Source organism: Grampus griseus, assembly GCF_964374135.1.
Source record: "Grampus griseus genome assembly, chromosome: 12".
NCBI lineage: Eukaryota > Metazoa > Chordata > Mammalia > Artiodactyla > Delphinidae > Grampus > Grampus griseus.
In genome coordinates, this window is record NC_139006.1 from 14,761,666 (window position 1) to 14,780,534 (window position 18,869).

At 47.2% G+C, this 18,869-nt stretch overlaps 1 protein-coding gene across 2 annotated transcripts in view; it reads right to left on the reverse strand.

Annotated features, from left to right (window-relative positions):
* The window catches only part of PLBD2 (phospholipase B domain containing 2), a 28,527-nt gene extending 14,692 nt beyond the window's left edge, over positions 1-13,835 (reverse strand). For both annotated transcript variants that reach the window (XM_082667188.1, XM_082667187.1), the window contains exons 1-3: positions 13,514-13,835; positions 2,805-2,898; positions 532-690 (exon numbers count right to left, since the gene is read on the reverse strand). In XM_082667188.1, the coding sequence (XP_082523314.1) occupies positions 532-690; positions 2,805-2,898; positions 13,514-13,803 (543 nt within the window). In that variant the 5' untranslated portion in view covers positions 13,804-13,835. The remainder of the gene's footprint in view (positions 1-531; positions 691-2,804; positions 2,899-13,513) is intronic.
* Between the last annotated feature and the right edge of the window lie 5,034 nt (positions 13,836-18,869).

The window sequence follows — 18,869 nt, forward strand, 5'->3', positions numbered from 1 at the left end:
GAACAGAGAGAGAGACAGGCAACCAAATGGGGTACATCAACAAGGCGGGTGGATAGAATATCTGACAACTAGGCTAAGATGGGCAGCTCGGTGACAGATGAATAAATGGGAAGAAGAGAGTGAAAGATGGATAGACTTGTGGGTGGGTGGATGAATGTGCTGAAAAACTAGATGGATGGATGGATGGATGAATAGATGGATGGATGAATGGGTAGATGGATGGAGGGGTAGGTGGGTGGATGGACAGACGGATGTATGGGAGGGAGAAAGGGAAGGATGGACATGGAGGGAGGGAGGGAGGGAAGACTGGATGGATCTGTGGATGGATGAGTAGATGGATGGGAGGATGGGTAGGTAGATGGGTGGATGGATGCGGGAGGGAGGGAGGGAGGGAGGGAGGAAGGGCTGGCTAAGAGGGGCAGGGGACAGATAGGTTGGCCAGCTGGAACAGTAGCAGCTGCAGTGGTAGCAGGTCCCCAGAGCAGACCCAGCCTGCTGCCCCAGCCCTCTGAGCACGGGGGCCATGCCCACCTGGTGCCAGTAAGCAGAGCCATTGTTCAACTCCATCTCCTTCTGCATCCACTCCAGGTTGGCCTCCAGGAATTTCTTGAGCCTCTCGCAGTAACTGACTTCATACTCGAAGGGGCCGCAGTAATTCACCACCGTGTTCATCCAGTGCATATAGATGAGCTGTAGGGTGGGCGAGGACAGGGGCGGGGCAGCAGGGCTGCGCTCTTCCCTGAGGACCCCACTGGCCCCCACTCGGGCTCAGAGTCCTCACTCCTATCCAGGTCTCCAAAGAGCTGAGGAGCTCTGGTGATGACACCTCCGCACCTCTGCTCACGCTGGCTTCTCTCACCCAGCCAGCTCTCACCCCCACCAGGGCCCAATGCCTCTGGATGCCTCCCTCCTCTGAAAGCCGTCAGCACTCACAGTCTGTCCTAGATTATGCCTCCTCTGTTACTGGGGACCGCCACCCCCATCTATACATGTATTCAGTCACTCAACTACCTTTTTTTTTTTTGAGCACCTACTATGTCCTGTCCTGAGCACTGAGGACACAGCAGTGAACCTGGCAAGAGAATCCTGTGGCAGTTCCACCAGCCCTCAAGAGGCCTTCCCCACCTCCCCACCCCGATGTCACATGAACAAGCTGGGCCAGCCTGCTGGGGGGTGAAAGATCATATGAGCCCATCGTCCCCGTCACCCCAACAGACGGAGAGCCTCCCTCGGGGGCTGGTGTGCAAGCTCAGAGGGGTAACGTGGGCAAAGCCCCTGGCACGTGTGTCTGGGCTTCCTCACGTGAGAACCACGTCGGGCCTTGCCTCAGTGTTCCTGGCTCAGGCTACGGGGCCCTTGAGGGATGGAATCTTGTCTCAAATACCACCAAGCACCCAAAACACGCGGTCTGACCCAGTGTCTGACACCTCCCCAGACATTGAGGTCCCAGGAGGGCATCTCAAACTGCAGCTGGATGTCAGAATGAGGAGAGGGAGTTTATTAAACGCTGTCACACTGTACACCATCTCCTGTGACGTGCTCTGTCCCTCTCACCACCATGCATCTCACACCCATCCACTCTGCTCGTTCATTTTCACTGCTCTATGATCCTGCACTGTGTGACACTACTGCAATCCGGTTACCCGTGCACCCACCGGTGGCGTTTGAGTGTGTTTGCCTCGAGGCTGCTTTGAACCCCTTGGGTCACCTCTAGGATACACACCTAAGGAGTGGGGCCCCTGGGTCCTAAGGCATGTGTGTATTCAACTCTACAAGTTAACACCAAATTACATTCCAACCTGGGTGTCACACCTTCACGCACAGTGTGGGAGCATGGCCAGCCCACCACGGCCTCACCCACTCCTGATGCGGTCTGCCTTCTGAAATCTGTGATTATCACTTTTAAAAAGCCCAAAAGCAGGTAATGCAAAATAATATGTTGTTTAAGGCTTCATCACATGTAGTAAAACTAGTTTAACCAAAGGAAGGGAGTGGAAATAACTCAAATGTCCACCCACTGATGAAAGGATAAAGAAAATAGTCTATCCCTACAATGCAATATTATTCGGCCATAAAAGGGAATAACGTACTAACATACACCAGAACATGGAGGAACCGTGGAAACAAGTTAAAGAAGCTAGCCACAAAAGACCACATATTGGATGATTCCCTTCATAGGAACTGTTCAGAACAAGCAAATCCGTAGAGACAAAGTAGATGAGTGGTTGCCGGGGGCCGGGTGGAGTGGGGAAAAAGGGAGGTGACTGCTAACAGGTATGGGGTTTCTCTCTGGGGAGATGAGAATGTTCTGGAATCAGATAGTGGTAGTGGTTGTGCAACCTTATGAATATACTAAAAGCCACTGAACTGTACATTATAAAATGGTGAATTTTAGGGCATGTGAATTCTATCTCAATATAAATGAATGAATGAATGAAAGGGAATGACAGCCACCACATGTAGTGTGGTGGGTGTCTCTGGGGTAGGAGAGGCAGGGAAATGGGGTTGAAAGGGGGCTTCAATGGTTTTAGTAACATTCCAGGGTTTAGTTTGGGTGGGTGTTCATTTTATTACTAAGCTTCGTAACTTGGAATGTGTTGTGTAGTTTTTATATGCATCAAATAGCACCCAGTGTAAATTTTTAACAAATACATGTGAGCCTTTTCTCCCCAACTAGATGGAAGGCTGGGGGTGGGAGAGCCCCCTCTACACATATTTCAGAACCCTCCAAAGCTCCCTGGGGAACACACTTGGTGGGCGGGGGAAACCCCGGGGTCCCTGTCTGGCCCGCGTCTGGCCCTTACCTCCTCGGACACAGCGGCCTCCACCACGCCCGCTGCGTAGGCCTGCAGGCTATCGTTGTAGTGGCCGTTCGTGTGCAGCTCCAGAAAGGCCCACCTGCAGGGGTAGGAGAGGGGACACTTGGTCAGCGAGGGGGCAAGCGTGAAACGGGCCCTCAGCTCGGCATGCACCTGTCTGCAGTTTTAAACCATAGAAAACAACGCAGTGACGCACTGCCATTCACATGAATGTCTGTCGGTCTGTCTCTGTGCACGTGTCAGGCTAAATCCCTAAAAGAGGAACTGCTAGGTCAAAGGACACATGCATTTTTAATTTGAATAGATACTGACAAACAGCCTCCCCCAGGGCTGTACTAACCTTCATTCTCCGCCCCTCCCCCAGGATAATACCAGCTAATATCTACTGAGGGTTTCTTCTGAGCCAGGCACTGTTTTAGTCACTTCCATATCTATTAACTCATGTACTAGTCCTCATGACAATCCCACAGTCCTGCAAGGCAGGCACCGTTACTGTCTCCGTCGTACAGAAGGGGAGGTAGTTCAAGCAGAGTTACGCACCTGCAGTGGCAGATGGCATCGCAGCCTCTTCCCCCCACGTCCATGCCTTTTGCTGGGTGGCTTTACATCCCTCCCACCACTGGCCAAATGTCCTTCCCTGTCCCCTTGATTTGGGCTCAGTCATGTCATATGACTTGCTCTGGCCGATGGAATGCGGTAGAAGTGACTTGTCTCAGTTATGAGATTAGCCTTCAAAGGGCCTCCCGTGTTCCCACTTGTGTCCCTCCTATGGCCACGAGAGAAACATGCCCGGCCAGCTCGCTGGTCCCAAGAATATGAGAGACACATGTTGCTGACCAGGTCTGCAGAACTACAGCATGAAGCAGAGCTGCCCCAACTGCTCCAAGGATCCATGAGCATAAACGGCTGTCATTCCAAGCCACTGAGTTTGGGGGCAGTTTGTTATGCAGCACTGTTGCCCAGTACTAGCTGATATACCAGAGGTCACAGAGCTAAGAAAGGGCAAAGCTAGGATTCAACTCCAGGCAGGCTGGCTCCCAGGAAGCAGATTCTGATCAGGAGGTATGGGGTAAAGCCAGCTCCCAGGTGATGCCTGGGGTATATACTGCATTTCTACAACATACGAACTCCTGTCTGTGCACTTCCCTGCTTAAGATCAATCTTTTTCATCCTTACTAAGGTGACAGTTGAAAAATTCAATCACGTAATTATAATCCTTTAATGAGTTAAGTTACATATATTTTCCTATTTCTTATTGGTCATTTATAGTTCTTTGGTTCATGTCCTTTACTCATTTTTCTCTACCGTGGTTTTTTTCATCTTATTATTATTATTATTTTTTGGCTGCACCGTGGCTTGTGGGATCTCAGTTCCCCAACCAGGGATTGAACCTTGGCAACGGCTGTGAAAGCACCAAATCCTAACCACTAGACCACCAGGGAGTTCCCATCGCCTTTTCTTATTGGTTGGTGAAATTCTCTATATACATGTTAGCCCTTGGCTTGTCACTAATATTGAAAATACCTGTATTTTAATTGATTTTTGCTTTTGTTTTTGCCATATGATAGTTTTCAGTTTCGTCCTGTCAGTCTTTCCTTTATGGTTCTGGATTTCATCCTTGCTCCAAGTACACAAAGAATATTCACCCAGGTGACTCTGTAACTAAGGAAAACACTTGGAAGGCAATTTCTATTAAGAAAATGAGGGCAACAGAAGACACTAATGAGACCTTTAAGAGGCTACACAACACGGAGAGCCAGGCTCAGCCAGGACTGTCTCACAGGAATTTGGCTATAAAGTCACCAAAGAGCTCCAGGACAGGCACAGCTCTGCCCTAGAGAAGACACAGGAGAGGAAATGACTATCAAAATACTCACACCCAATAGTTTCGGCAATCAAGCTTCTTTGAGCACCTACTGGGTGCCAGACACCGAGGGTATACAAGAATGAATATATGTAACTGCTATGACGAGAAAAGGAATAAAGTACCCTGAGGAGTACGCTCCTGCTTCTACTGAGTGAAATCTAGGAAAGCTTCACAGAAGAGGTGACAGCTGCTCCAGGTTTTGAAGTTTAAGTAGGAGCTTGCAGGGAGAAGGGGGGTTGGGGGGGAGGAGAGGGAAAGTAAAAGAAGGAAGCCTGAGGTCTGAGAGTTCCAAAGCAAAGAACTAGAGCTACAAGATAAAATGGAGCTGTGGGGACTGATAATGAGGCCCTGCTACGGTGGATAACAATAGCCCCCAGTGCTAAGCACATCACATGTCTACTTCTCTCTCTAAATTCTCCCAAAGACCCTATGACATGAGTTTGATTCTCCCAATTTACAGTTGTGGGACCCGAGGCTCAGAGAGGTGAAGTCACTTGCCCAACAGAGCTGAGACTAACATCACAGAGCATGATGTGCTCTGAGCCTCTGCCTTAACTGAGTTTTGTGGGGGATTGTTTTGTCCTTGAAGGTGAAGGAGTTAGTTCTTATCAAACAAATCTAAGAGCCATGAACTTCCGGCTAATGACTCACATATAATCACAGATATGGACAGAAAAACACAAGAGACTAGAATAAAGGTCTTAAATTTCAAGGAGAGTGGAGGACAAAGAGTCTGGGATTGTGGGTCCCTCAGGCATCGTTTGAATCCCCAGGTCTCTCTCTTATCAACTGTGTACCTTTGGGCAAATTGCTTAAGCTCTCTGGGCCTCAGTTTCCTCACTTGTAAAATGGGCAAAGCGATTCCCACTTCAGAGGGTTTCCATGGCAGGTGCCAGAAGAGAACTCACGTTTTATACTCAGTAAATGTGTCTCATCATGAACCTGAGAGGGGAGGTTTGGAGCAATCTAGTAGACTTGGTGATGGGAAGAAATTTAAAACAGGGTACAGAATGTAGTTCCCCTTGTGATTAAAAAAAAAAAAAAAAAAAAGCGGGGGAATCAAGGGAGAACATACACAACTTACATAAAACCAAAAAGGCTGTTCAGATGCCAAGTCCTGGTTATAACTGAGAGGCCAGTGGCCTTCCAGACAGCGACTGCTTAAAAGCTCTCCTTCTGCAGGGAGCAGGCGCAGTCAAGGCCACAGTGCTGAGGCCCTGAAGACAGGCAGCAGCTAGGAACTCACCCTGGGACCGGGGCTCACACAGCCCTCACGGATGTGTGTGAGCATCCCTGTTCACAGCAGCATTTTTTTTTAACATCTTTATTGGGGTATAATTGCTTTACAATGGTGTGTTAGTTTCTGCTTTATAACAAAGTGAATCAGTTATACATATAAATATGTCCCCATATCTCTTCCCTCTTGCATCTCCCTCCCACCCTCCCTATCCCACCCCTCTAGGTGGTCACAAACCCCCGAGCTGATCTCCCTGTGCTATGCGGCTACTTCCCACTAGCTATCTATTTTACATTTGGTAGTGTATATATGTCCATGCCACTCTCTCACATTGTCCCAGCTTACCCTTCCCCCTCCCCATTATCCTCAAGTCCATTCTCTAGTAAGTCTGCATCTTTATTCCCATCTTGCCCCTAGGTTCTTCATGACCATTTTTTTTTAATATTCCATATATATGTGTTAGCATACTATATTTGTTTTTCTCTTTCTGACTTACTTCACTCTGTATGACAGCCTCTAGGTCCATCCACCTCACTACAAATAACTCAGTTTCGTTCCTTTTTATGGCTGAGTAATATTCCACTGTATATATGTGCCACATCTTCTTTAGCCATTCATCTGTCGATGGACACTTAGGTTGCTTCCATGTCCTGGCTATTGTAAATAGAGCTCACAGCAGCATTTTTGACTAGAGCTGAGGAAAACAGGACCCTCCCAAAACATCCAATGTTAGGGGCCTGATACAATAATCTATCCATATATGCGGTGGGCTTCTAGAACCATGTGGCAGACCGCCGTGTGCTGATGAGATGTCAGACAAAGTTTTTTTAAAAAAAATAAGATTAGAGAAGGACAAACGGTAGACTCAGGATAACCCCATGTACAAAAACATTACACGCACACACATACCAGTACGTGTACACATGTATGTATGTATGTACGTTTAGGCCTGTTTATGCATAGAAAATTCTAGAAGAAAGAACTAACAGTGGTTATATATAAAAAGAAAGAGTGGGGAGCGCAGTTTACCTCCCACATTCCACCTCACCTTTCTAAACTTTCTTACCATGGAAAGTTAAGCACTTGTGTAATAATTACAAAGATTTAAAAGAGAGCAGTGTGACTCTTTCAAGCTGGACAGAAAGGAAAAGGATGAGTGGAGAGTGACAATTCCCCCCCGACCACCCCCACCCCCAGCCAGGCCACAGTACGGTAAATATGGAATTAGTCACTGCCCTTGTTGGAGAGAGTGCCTTCTGCATTCCTCTCTGAACCGCCTTATTCCAAAGGGCGATTGGGGTGATTCGGTTTGGATGGAGTTTGTGCACTTTGCTCGAGTTCTCAGAAAACCTGGCTATGTAGGTGTCTGCCTATCTTTCCAGAATACCTTGGAAAGAGAGAGATTCCCATTCATGAGGGAATTTCAGTGCTAGAGCCCCTCTGGCTGATCTCTGAAGATCCCTCTGTTGCCTCGGGCCCTAAGCCCTAATCAAATGATGTTCTTCTAGGCCCCTGCAAGGCTGGCGCCATCCTCATCCCAGTGGGGTGAGGCAGCTGCCGACAGCCACCTGTAGGAAGTGTCCGGGCAGAGATCTGAACCTAGATCTCTCTCATGTTAAACCTGAAACCCTGCCTCATACCACATCTCCACGCTCTCCCAGCCTCAGCTTCCCCATCTGTAAAACGGGAAGGCTTGGACATCAGCAAATGGCTTCTGGAATCCCTCACTGCTGTGCTGGCTGACAACTTTGGGAGACTCTACCCCAGTCCCTGGCCAAAACAAAACAAAAAACCAAACCACTGGAAAGAATGTGTTTCTAAAGCAAAATGTCCCCATTAGACGGTTCTTGATTCAGAGATCATGTCCTTCCTGCTTGTTTGGTTCTAAAATAGCTCATCTTTTATTAGATGAAATGGGCAGAGATCAATAAATATTGTTCTGGTTTGTTTTTAATGCACTTGCTTGGCAAAAATTAAAAGTCGGCTGCACTGAATCTATTTCCCCCAATTTTTTTTTTTTTTTCTGGAAGGTGTATGGGCCACACTGTGGTTTTGTGTCAGGGACAGCTAATACCTCTGAGATGACTCCAGGATCTAATGAAGAGGCCATGTTTGGAAAAAGCCAGACCATTCTTGTGAGATGAGCAAGGGGTCACAAATCTCCCCTCACCATCATTGTCCCTTCAGCGTATAGTGTGGCCTGGACACCCGCTACTATGCGGGATGTACCACCTCATCTGTGGCTATCACTCCTTTTCCATTCTTGATGGTGTAAGTTTATCTTTTGTGACTTTTCAAAGAAACAGTTGGATAACTAATAAGAACCTGCTGTATAGCACAGGGAACTCTACTCAATACTCTGTAATGGCCTATATGGGAAAAGAATCTTAAAAAAGAGTGGCTATATGTATATGTATGACTGATTCACTTTGCTGTACACCTGAAACTAATACAACATTGTAAATCAGCTATACTCCAATAAAAATTTTTTTAAAGAATTAAAGAGAGAAGAGAAGAGCTAACACCCATCCTTCTCAAACTCTTCCAAAAATTTGCAGAGGAAGGAACATTCCCAAACTCATTCTATGAGGCCACCATCACCCTGATTCCAAAACCAGACAAAGGTACTAGAAAAAAAAGAAAATTACAGACAGATAACACTGATGAATATCGATGCAAAAATCCCCAACAAAATACTAGCAAACAGAATCCAACAACACATTAAAGGGATCATACACCATGATCAAGTGGGATTTATGCCAGGGATGCAAGGATTCTTCAATATATGCAAATCAATCAATATGATACATGGTATTAACAAATTGAAGAATAAAAACCATATGATTATCTCAATAGGTACAGAAAAAGCTTTTGACAAAATTCAACACTCATTTATGATAAACACTCTCCAGAAAGTGGGCAGAGAGGGAACCTACCTCAACATAATAAAGGCCATATGCGACAAACCCACAGCAAACATCATTCTCAATGGTGAAAAACTGAAAGCATTTCCTCTAAGATCAGGAACAAGACAAGGATGTCCACTCTCACCACTATTATTCAACATAATTTTGGAAGTCCTAGCCATGGCAATCAGAGAAGAAAAAGAAATAAAAGGAATCCAAATTGGAAAAGAAGAAGTAAAACTGTCACTGTTTGCAGATGACATGATACTATACATAGAGAATGCTAAAGATACACCAGAAAACTACTAGAGCTAATCAATGAATCTGGTAAAGTTGCAGGATACAAAATTAATGCACAGAAATCTCTTGCATTCCTATACACTAATGATGAAAAATCTGCAACAGAAATTATGGAAACACTCCCATTTACCATTGCAACAAAAAGAATAAAATACCTAGGAATAAACCTACCTAGGGAGACAAAAGACCTGTTTGCAGAAAACTATAAGACACTGATGAAAGAAATTAAAGATGATACCAACAGATGGAGAGATATACCATGTTCTCGGATTAGAAGAATGAATATTGTGAAAATGACTATACTACCCAAAGCAATCTACAGATTCAATTCAATCCCTATCAAATTACCAATGGCATTTTTTACAGAACTAGAACAAAAAATCCTAAAATTTGTATGGAGACACAAAAGACCTCAAATAGCCAAAGCAGTCTTGAGGGAAAAAAGCAGAGCTGGAGGAATCAGACTCCCTGACTTCAGACTATACTACAAAGCTACAGTCATCAAAACAATATGGTACTGGCACAAAAACAGAAATATAGATCAGTGGAACAAGATAGAAAGCCCAGAGATAAACCCACAGACCTATGGTCAACTAGTCTATGACAAAGGAGGCAAAGATATACAATGGAGAAAAGACAGTCTCTTTAATAAGTGGTGCTGGGAAAACTGGACAGCTACATGTAAAAGAATGAAATTAGAACACTCCCTAACACCATACACAAAAATAAACTCAAAATGGACTAGAGACCTAAATGTAAGACCAGACACTATAAAACTCTTAGAGGAAAACATAGGAAGAACACTCTTTGACATAAATCACAGCAAGATCTTTTTTTGATCCACCTCCTAGAGTAATGGAAATAGAAACAAAAATAAACAAACGGTACCTAATGAAACTTCAAAGCTTTTGCACAGCAAAGGAAACCATAAACAAGACAAAAAGACAACCCTCAGAATGGGAGAAAATATTTGCAAACCAATCAACGGACAAAGGATTAATCTCCAAAATATAAAAACAGCTCATGCAGCTCAGTATTAAAAAAACAAACAACCCAATCCAAAAATGGGCAGAAGACCTAAACAGACATTTCTCCAAAGAAGACATACAGATGGCCAAGAAGCACATGAAAAGCTGCTCAACATCACTAATTATTAGAGAAATGTAAATCAAAACTACAATGAGGTATCACCTCGCACCAGTTAGAATGGGCATCATGGAAAATCTACAAACAACAAATGCTGGAGAGGGTGTGGAGAAAAGGGAACCCTCTTGCACTGTTGGTGGGAATGTAAATTGATATAGCTACTATGGAGAACAGTATGGAGGTTCCTTAAAAAATTAAAAATAGAACTACCATATGACCCAGCAATCCCACTACTGGGCATATACCCAGAGAAAACCATAATTCAAAAAGACACATGCACCCCAATGTTCACTGCAGCACTATTTACAACAGCCAGGTCATGGAAGCAACCTAAATGCCCATCGACAGATGACTGGATAAAGAAGATGTGGTACATATATACAATGGAATATTACTCAGCCATAAAAAGAAATGAAATTGGGTCATTTGTAGAGACGTGGATGGATCTAGAGACTGTCATACAGAGTGAAGTGAGTCAGAAAGAGAAAAACAAATATCGTATATTAACGCATATATGTGGAACCTAGAAAAATGGTACAGATGAACCGGTTTGCAGGGCAGAAATTGAGACACAGATGTAGAGAAGAAACGTATGGACACCAAGGGGGGAAAGCAGCGGGGGGGTGGGGGGGGTGGGGGGATGAACTGGGAGATTGGGATTGACATGTATACACTGATGTGTATAAAATGGATGACTAATAAGAACCTGCTGTATAAAAAATAAATTAAATAAAATACAAAAAAAATAGATAAAGAAATGGTTGGGTGGTATTTATCCATTTTACTGGGCTGGGCTTCTGCCTGTTGGGTGGTAGATTTGGGTTGTTTCCCAGTTTCCTAATAGGTTAGTTCCCTCTTATTGGTATTCACTTCCTCTCCCAACTCGAAGGCTATTTAGGTCAATCAGCTTGTTGGGGGGCATCAGGTCAGAAAAGGAGGAAAAGGTAAGGTTGGAGGGTTCGGCCTCCCCAGGACCAAGACCAGAGCGAGGCTGGAGCAGGTGCTGCCTCTGGGTGCATCTCTGATCCCCTAGCATTAAATCCTAAATGTTTCAGGCTCCATGGGGAGTGTCAGTCCAGAGTCAGATACAGCACAAGTAAGAGGAAAGATTATGGGGGAAGGAGACGTGCAAGTTATCCTGACAATCCCAGGATCTGGTGAAATCTGGGAGCCAGAAAGGAGGAAGGATCCCAATTCTAGGTGAACAGAAGAGTCAAACCATGATTTCCACCCTCCAAAAAATAAGACAGTCACCTGCAAATCAGCGGTTTTGTTGCTCGGGCACCAGGACACCCCAGATGTCTTTCTTACATCTCACTCCTGAGTTCTCAAGAGGGTGTCTTTGAAGGCCTCCGTATCCCTGCTTATAAAATGGGGGCTTCCCATACAGTTTTCCCTACATCATAGTCCCAAATGCTGTCAAACCCACAGGGAAAGGGGCAGACTGGACAGAAAAGATGCTGCAACAGTGAAGTGAGAGCAAGAAGTGTGGAAGAGACCAGGGCTCACTTCTCAGTTTCCCCACCTGCAAAATGGGGGCAGAAGACACGCGCTCCTTTCTCTTTCATTCACTCCTTCCTTTAGTAAATAAACAGAGGTGCTTTCTGTGATCCCCCGAATTTCACTTCGAGCTCCACCTTCAGGAAGGAAACAGGCTCAGAGAGATGAAGTGATTTGCCCAAGGTCACACAGCGCCAGAGCTGAGCCTGGAAGAACTTTCCATCCAGCACAAGCAGGGGAGCCCTCTCCCCACTTCTCTGTTTTCCATAATTGACAGCAACACAGCCTAGCGGGGAAGTGCTGGGGCCAAAGCCCCTCCCCATGCTGAGCCTTACCTCTGTGCCTCCTCCCTAGTATCTCTCTTAGCTCTGCTAAGCGGGGGCCCAAAACACATGAGTCAGCAGAGACTGGGTCACCAGATTCCAGAGTCACGTCGCCACAGAGTTCTGATTCCCTCCACAGACGCCAGCCCACTCTGTGGTTTCCTCTCCCTGGGAGCCTTCCCAGATTAGCCGCACCCAGCTCCTGTGTCTGCAGCAAATCCTCTCCCCACAAACTCTGGTCTGTCTATCTAATATACTCCCAAGTGCCACAAAGCACCAGAACGGGGGTGTCCACAGTGTCCTATGTCACCCCAACACCTGCAGAAATGAATGCGAGCCAGCCAAATGGATGGGGGCAGCAGTGGGAGAAGCCCTGCCTGCTGGAGGGGGTAACGTATTCTAAGCACTGGGATGACCCCAGGATGGGATAGTGCAGGTGGGGGAGGGGGTGGGTGGGACACAGGGTTCCCCAAGATTCCCCAACACAGCGTGGATCCAGGGTCTGGGTCTTGCTGACAAGGTTTTGAGGCAGATATTCCCCACTCCCAGGATTTTCCCTCCTGGCACTGTCTCCCTGACTGAATGGGGACCCCCTCAGCTCTGTGTCCCCATAGCCAAGAGCACCAGGTGAGTGAATGAATGAATGGGCACCAGCCCTGGTACAAGGCCTGAGAGGGGCACCACCCAACTTCCCAGTCAGAGCACATCATCAAAATCCAAGTCACAGATGGGGAAATGAGAGCCCAGACAGGCAGAGCAGTTAGGTAAGAGCCATACAACAGAATGACAGCCTGGGTCCCGGTGATAAGAATAGAGACGGTGACGGCCAAAGATGGAGTGCTTGACTCCATACTAAGTATCTGGCCAAGCGACTTTCCCCTGGACCAGGAGAGAGGAGGGAAGCAAGGAGCAGAGGCCAAGCAATGATACAGTCTGCGTCTTTGTGAATTTAGGGACCCTCTGTTTTCAGACTGGCCTGGAATCCAAGCTCAGTCCTGCTGCTCTGGTTCTGGAAAGAAGGCAGGGGGGCTGGCACCCATGGGGTTAAGCTAAAACCAAGGAAGTGAGAATCTCTCCTGGAGAGCCATTACCACCCCTCTGGTCATGGGGGTGAGATGAGGGTTGAGGGGGAGAGTGCCAGCCTACGTGGGGATAAGAGTTACTGTATCACTAGGGAAACAGAGGTACTGTCATCCCTGGCTGAAGGCAGAGGACTGGTCCCCATGAGCTGAGGGATGCTGCATCAGCCCCACCCAACTACGGTGCAGCAGCCTCAGAGGTGGGACACTGACCCCTAGGGAGACAAGGATGGGACTCTGTCACCGGCAAGAGGCTGGTCCTAGGGGCAGGTGAGGTCCGGCGCCCACGCAACTCCCTCCCCCGGCTGGTCCGCGCGAGATCGGGCCAACCCTTACCCGGTCTCGCGGATGGCGTTGGTAAGGTTGGCCCAGGCCACGGCGTCAGGGTGGCGGCCATCTACCAGGCGCAGCTGGCCCGTCTCAGGGTCCAGGAGCACAGAACGGCAGCGGGAGGCGGGTGGGACCGGCCTCCCCGGTCCCCGGTGACCCCTCGGGGTCGGGATCGCGCCTGTCAGGCCGCTCAGGAACAGCCCGACCAGCAGGGCCAGCACCAGGGCCAGCGCCAGTGCCCGCGTCAGCGCCCGGGCCAGGCGGCCGCCCGGGCATCCATACATCGGGTCCACCATGACGGTGCGGAGCGGGGCGCCGCAGCCCGGCTCACGTGACTACACTCCGCTGCGGAGGACCGGCCCAGGGCTGGCTGGAAAAGGAGGTTGGCGGTGGAGGGGCGGGACTTGGGCCGAGCCCTTCCGGGTGGGCGGGGCCCGGGGGCGGGACGTAAGGGACGGGGCCGTCTTAAAGGGGCCGGACGCCCTCGTCAGCCTACTCAAACCTTGCAGTGGCACGCTTCCTCCTGGCTTTTTATTTTTCAAAAGTTTGAACCTGAAGAAAAGTTGCAAGAATAGTAAAGGATAATAAATATCCATATGCCTGTCATCAATTGCTAATATTTTGTCACATTTTATTAAGTGTCTCTTCATACTTATATGTAATTTTGCTCAACCATTTGAGAGTTAATTGAAGACAGTGACGTATCAACCCTAAAGACAGCAGGTGGTCATATAAGATAAAAGACATTATTCTTCATAACCACAGTACCATTATAACACTCAGGACATTTACCATTTACTTCATACTATTGTCTAATACAGGGTCTTTATTCGAATTTTACCAGTTGTCCCAAAAATACTTTCTCTGTTTTTCTTTTCTTTTGACCCAGTATCCACTCCTCACACAACACACAAGAATAAACTCCTGGGACTTCCCTGGGTGGTGCAGTGGTTAAGAATCCGCCTGCCAATGCAGGGGACATGGGTTCGAGCCCTAGTCTGGGAAGACCCCACGTGCCGCGGAGCAACTTAAGCCCGTGCGCCACAACTACTGAGCCTGTGCTCTAGAGCCTGCGAGCCACAGCTACCGAAGCCCACGCACATAGAGCCCCTGCTCCACAGCAAGAGAAGCCACCGCAATGAGAAGCCCGCGCACCACAACGAATAGTCCCCGCTTGCCGCAACTAGAGAAAGCCTGCGTGCAGCAACGAAGACCCAACGCAGCCAAAAATAAATAAATAAATTTATTTTAAAAAAAAGAATAAACTCCTAAATGATGAGCATCTAGGTGTAAAACATGAAACTGCAATTCCTAGATGTATATGTATGGGTGAATTCCTCCATAACTTGTGTGTGGAAAAAAAAGGCCTCTAACTATGACTCAAAATCCAAATGCAATAAAAGATTAGTACATTTGACTACATAAAACTTTCATCACTTTTGCATGTCGAAAACACCATAAGCGAAGTCAAAAGACAAGTGACAAACTGGGAGAAGATATTTATAACATGTATCATGGGTAAAGGGCCATTCTCACTAATATATGAATAACCTTTTAAATTTGAGGGGAAAATGTGAAAAACAGATAGAAAAATGGACGAAAACTATGAACAGACAATTCATGAATAAAGATGTTAAAATGATCTTTAGGGGTTTCCCTGGTGGCGCAGTGGTTGAGAGTCCGCCTGCCGATGCAGGGGACGCGGGTTCATGCCCCAGTCTGGGAAGATCCCACATGCTGCGGAGCAGCTGGGCCCGTGAGCCATGGCCGTTGAGCCTGCGCGTCCGGAGCCTGTGCTCCGCAACGGGAGAGGCCAAGGCAGTGAGAGGCCCGCGTACCGGAAAAAAAAAAAAAAAAAAAGGCAAATGCAGGATCCACTGAAATCCTGCCACTGGGGTGTGCAAGGCACAAACAGGATCTGTCAGTGACTGCAGCCACAGTGAAACTGCTGAGGAGAAGGGCAAAGGAGCAATGTAGGGGCTCAGAAGTTCTCGGTCTCTCCTCAGCTGGGTAACCACGATAGGTTGAATAATGTCTTTCCAAAGATGTCCACATCCTGATCCCCACAAGTGACAAATATGTTAGCGCACAAGGCAAAAGAACTCTGCAGATGTGATTGACATGAGGAGATTGTCCTGGATTATCCAGATGGTGGGCCCAATGCAATCGCAAGCGTCCTTAGAAGAGGGAGGCAGGAGGTCAGAGTGAGGAAAGGCGGCGTGATTGGAAGATGCTACACTGCTGGCCTTGAAGATGGAGGAAGGGGCCACAAGCCAAGGAACACAGTGGCCTTTAGAAGCCGAAAAAGGTACAGAAACAGACTCTCCCTTGAAGCCTTCAGAATGAACGCAGTCCTGCCAACACCTTGACTTTAGGATTTCTGACCTCCTGAACTGTAAGATAATAAATTTGTATTGTTTAAAGCCACTAAGTCTGTGGTCATTTGTTACAGCAGCAATAGGAAATGCATTGGGCAAGGCTTTTTGACTTTCTGGACCTCCAGGACCTCATCCATATAATGAGAAGAATGATATCTGTCTCCCTTGCCTGTGGGGATACTTAAGACGGTAAATGTGAAAAGGCTTGGAGAGTATCCTATAAATGAGGATTGAATTTTCCAACCCGGTTCAGGATACCCTTGACCTCTCTCTTTTTTTTTTTTTTTTACTGCTGTGGCCTCTCCCGTTGCAGAGCACAGGCTCCGGATGCGCAGGCTCAGCGGCCACGGCTCACGGGCCCAGCTGCTCCGCAGCATGTGGGACCTTCCCGGACCGGGGCACGAACCCGTGTCCCCTGAGCCCTGGACCCGAGCCGTGTCCCCACCCTTGACCTCTCTTACTGGCTGTTAGCTTTGGGGTGGAGAGCTCCCCTTCTTCCCTCTCTCCTTCCACCCCTACTCCCTGCTGGGGAAATCTCCACGGTCTCCCGCCTGCAGAGTCAGCTTCTAGAACAGCAGATGGCTGTCCCGGTGTCAGAGGGTTGGCCAGAGCCCAGGCTGGGAGGCCATGGGACGGAACCAGATTGTCACATCAGAGAGGACAAAGGCTGGTGGTGGCCACTTCTTCCTCTGCAACTGGGCTGCCCTGTCTACCTGACCAGCTAGGGTCTCCCAGATAGCCTGTTCATCGTCAAGGGCACTGGGCAAGCCATGAACGCTAAGCTTGCAAAGGAGACCCAAGCCAACTCTCTACACACTTGGTTTCCTTCATCGGACTCTTGCCTCTACCAAGTTTAAGTCATCCATTGGTTCACTCCTTAGCGTTTATGAGCATCGAGCACACACCAGCACTGTTGGTTGCCTACCCAGCAGTCATTCCTCTATTTTCCCTTGCTACCCAAATTCATCCACCTGGTCCCAGGGGATGAGTCTTGATTGGTCTAAGCCAATTCTGGCATCCTGTGTCCCCTTTCCAGTGATTGGTCTAGAGGTGGACATGTGACCTTATTCAGTCCAATTAAACCTAGAGAGAAGTCTGCTAAGGGATTCTGGGAAGACTGTCTTCCAGTCTATTCCCAGACTGTCTATTAAGAGAGAGATGGGCAAAGAAAAGACTTCCACTGCTCTGGACAGTATTGTTGTCTGAGATTGTGATTTCTGGAGTTCAGCAGCCATCTTGTAACCTTGAGGTGACAATGCTAAGGCTGAAATGTCAACACATCTAGGACAGAAAAGCAGAAGGATGAAAGAAACTTGATAGCTGGGATGGGTAATTTTATGTGTTCCCTTGGCCTGGCTATAGTGCCCACATGTTTGGTTATACACCAGTTGAGATGTTGCTGTGAAGGTATTTTTAGACGTGATTAGCATTTAAATTGGAAGACTTTGAGTAAAGCAGATTACTTTCTGTAATGAGGGTGGGCCTCATCCAATCAACTGGAGAGAGAGAGATAAAGAAAGTAAATACAGTAAAATGGTAATATTTGAAGACTCTGAGTGAAGGATATACAATAATTCATTGAATTCTTTGCAACTTCTCTTTAAGTCCAAAATGAATTTTTTAAAATAATTTTCTTTTAATCTATTTATTATTTATTTATTTTTGGCTGCATTGGGTCTTCGTTGCTGCACATGGGCTTTCTCTAGTTGCAGTGAGCAAGGGCTACTCTTCGTTGCAGTGCGTGGGCTTCTTATTGCGGTGGCTTCTCTTGTTGCAGAGCACAGGCTCTAGGCGTGCGGGCGTCAGTAGTTGTGGCACACGGGCTCAGTAGTTGTGGCTCGCGGGCTCTAGAGCGCAGGCTCAGTAGTTGTGGCTCACGGGCTTAGTTGCTCCGCAGCATGTGGGATCTTCCCGGACCAGGGCTCGAACCCGTGTCCCCTGCATTTGCAAGTGGATTCTTAACCACTGTGCCACCAGGGAAGCCCCCCAAAATGAATTTAAAATAAAAATTTAAACAAAAAAGAAAAAGGGAGCCAGGTACAAACTTGATTTGTTTGATACAAATGCCTGAGCTTTCCTTGGGAGCCCAGGGTTGGAGTACCAGCTCCCAGAAACACAGAGATGATCTCAGATCAGTCACGGCCCCTTTCATACTCAAAACCAGTCCTTTTTCAACAAAGGTGGCATGAGGATTAATCCCTCTGAGCCGTGAGAATCCTTTGCAAACTGTACAGCATCACATACACACCAGGAGGGAGAGTTGTGGTAGTGATGCTTTTATTACAGCAAATACTCCTTCCCTCATTTTTACTCTGGGAGGATTTGGATTTTCATAAACAGGATTTGCTGGAAGCTATGTGTGCCCATAGGAAGGCAGAATAGGACACTGGCTTCAAATCCTGGCCACTATTTAGTGGCCATCTGACATTGAGCATGCAACTTGAGTTTTCTGTGCTTCCGTTTCACCATCTGTTAAATGGGGATAGTAATATATCTCATAGTATTGTTGTAAAACTTAAATGGGTTAAAATATATGTTAAAAAGTGGAGGACAGCACCTGGCACAGGCATAATGCTCTGTGACCACTAGCTGTCATCATCACCACCATCATCACCAAGATGAATAGGATTGCTGTCAAGATCCTGGGCTGTAGAGAGACACACAACTAAGTTTGAGGCCTTGATGTAAATATTACTGGCTGGTGACATTAAAGTTAGTTACTTGTCCCTTCAACCTCTGTGCCTCAGTTTCCTCATCTGTAAATGTGGACGATGCTAACACTTTCACTTGCTAACATGAGGATTAAATGACAGCAAACATGGAACCCACTTGGTCCGGTACTGGGCACACGTAAGCCTTCACTGAATGGTCAGGAGGAAAATTACCTGGAACACCCATGAGGATGGTTACTATCAACAAAATAGGAAATAACAAATGTTGGGGAGGATGCAGAGAAATTGGAACCCTTTTGCACTGTTGGTGGA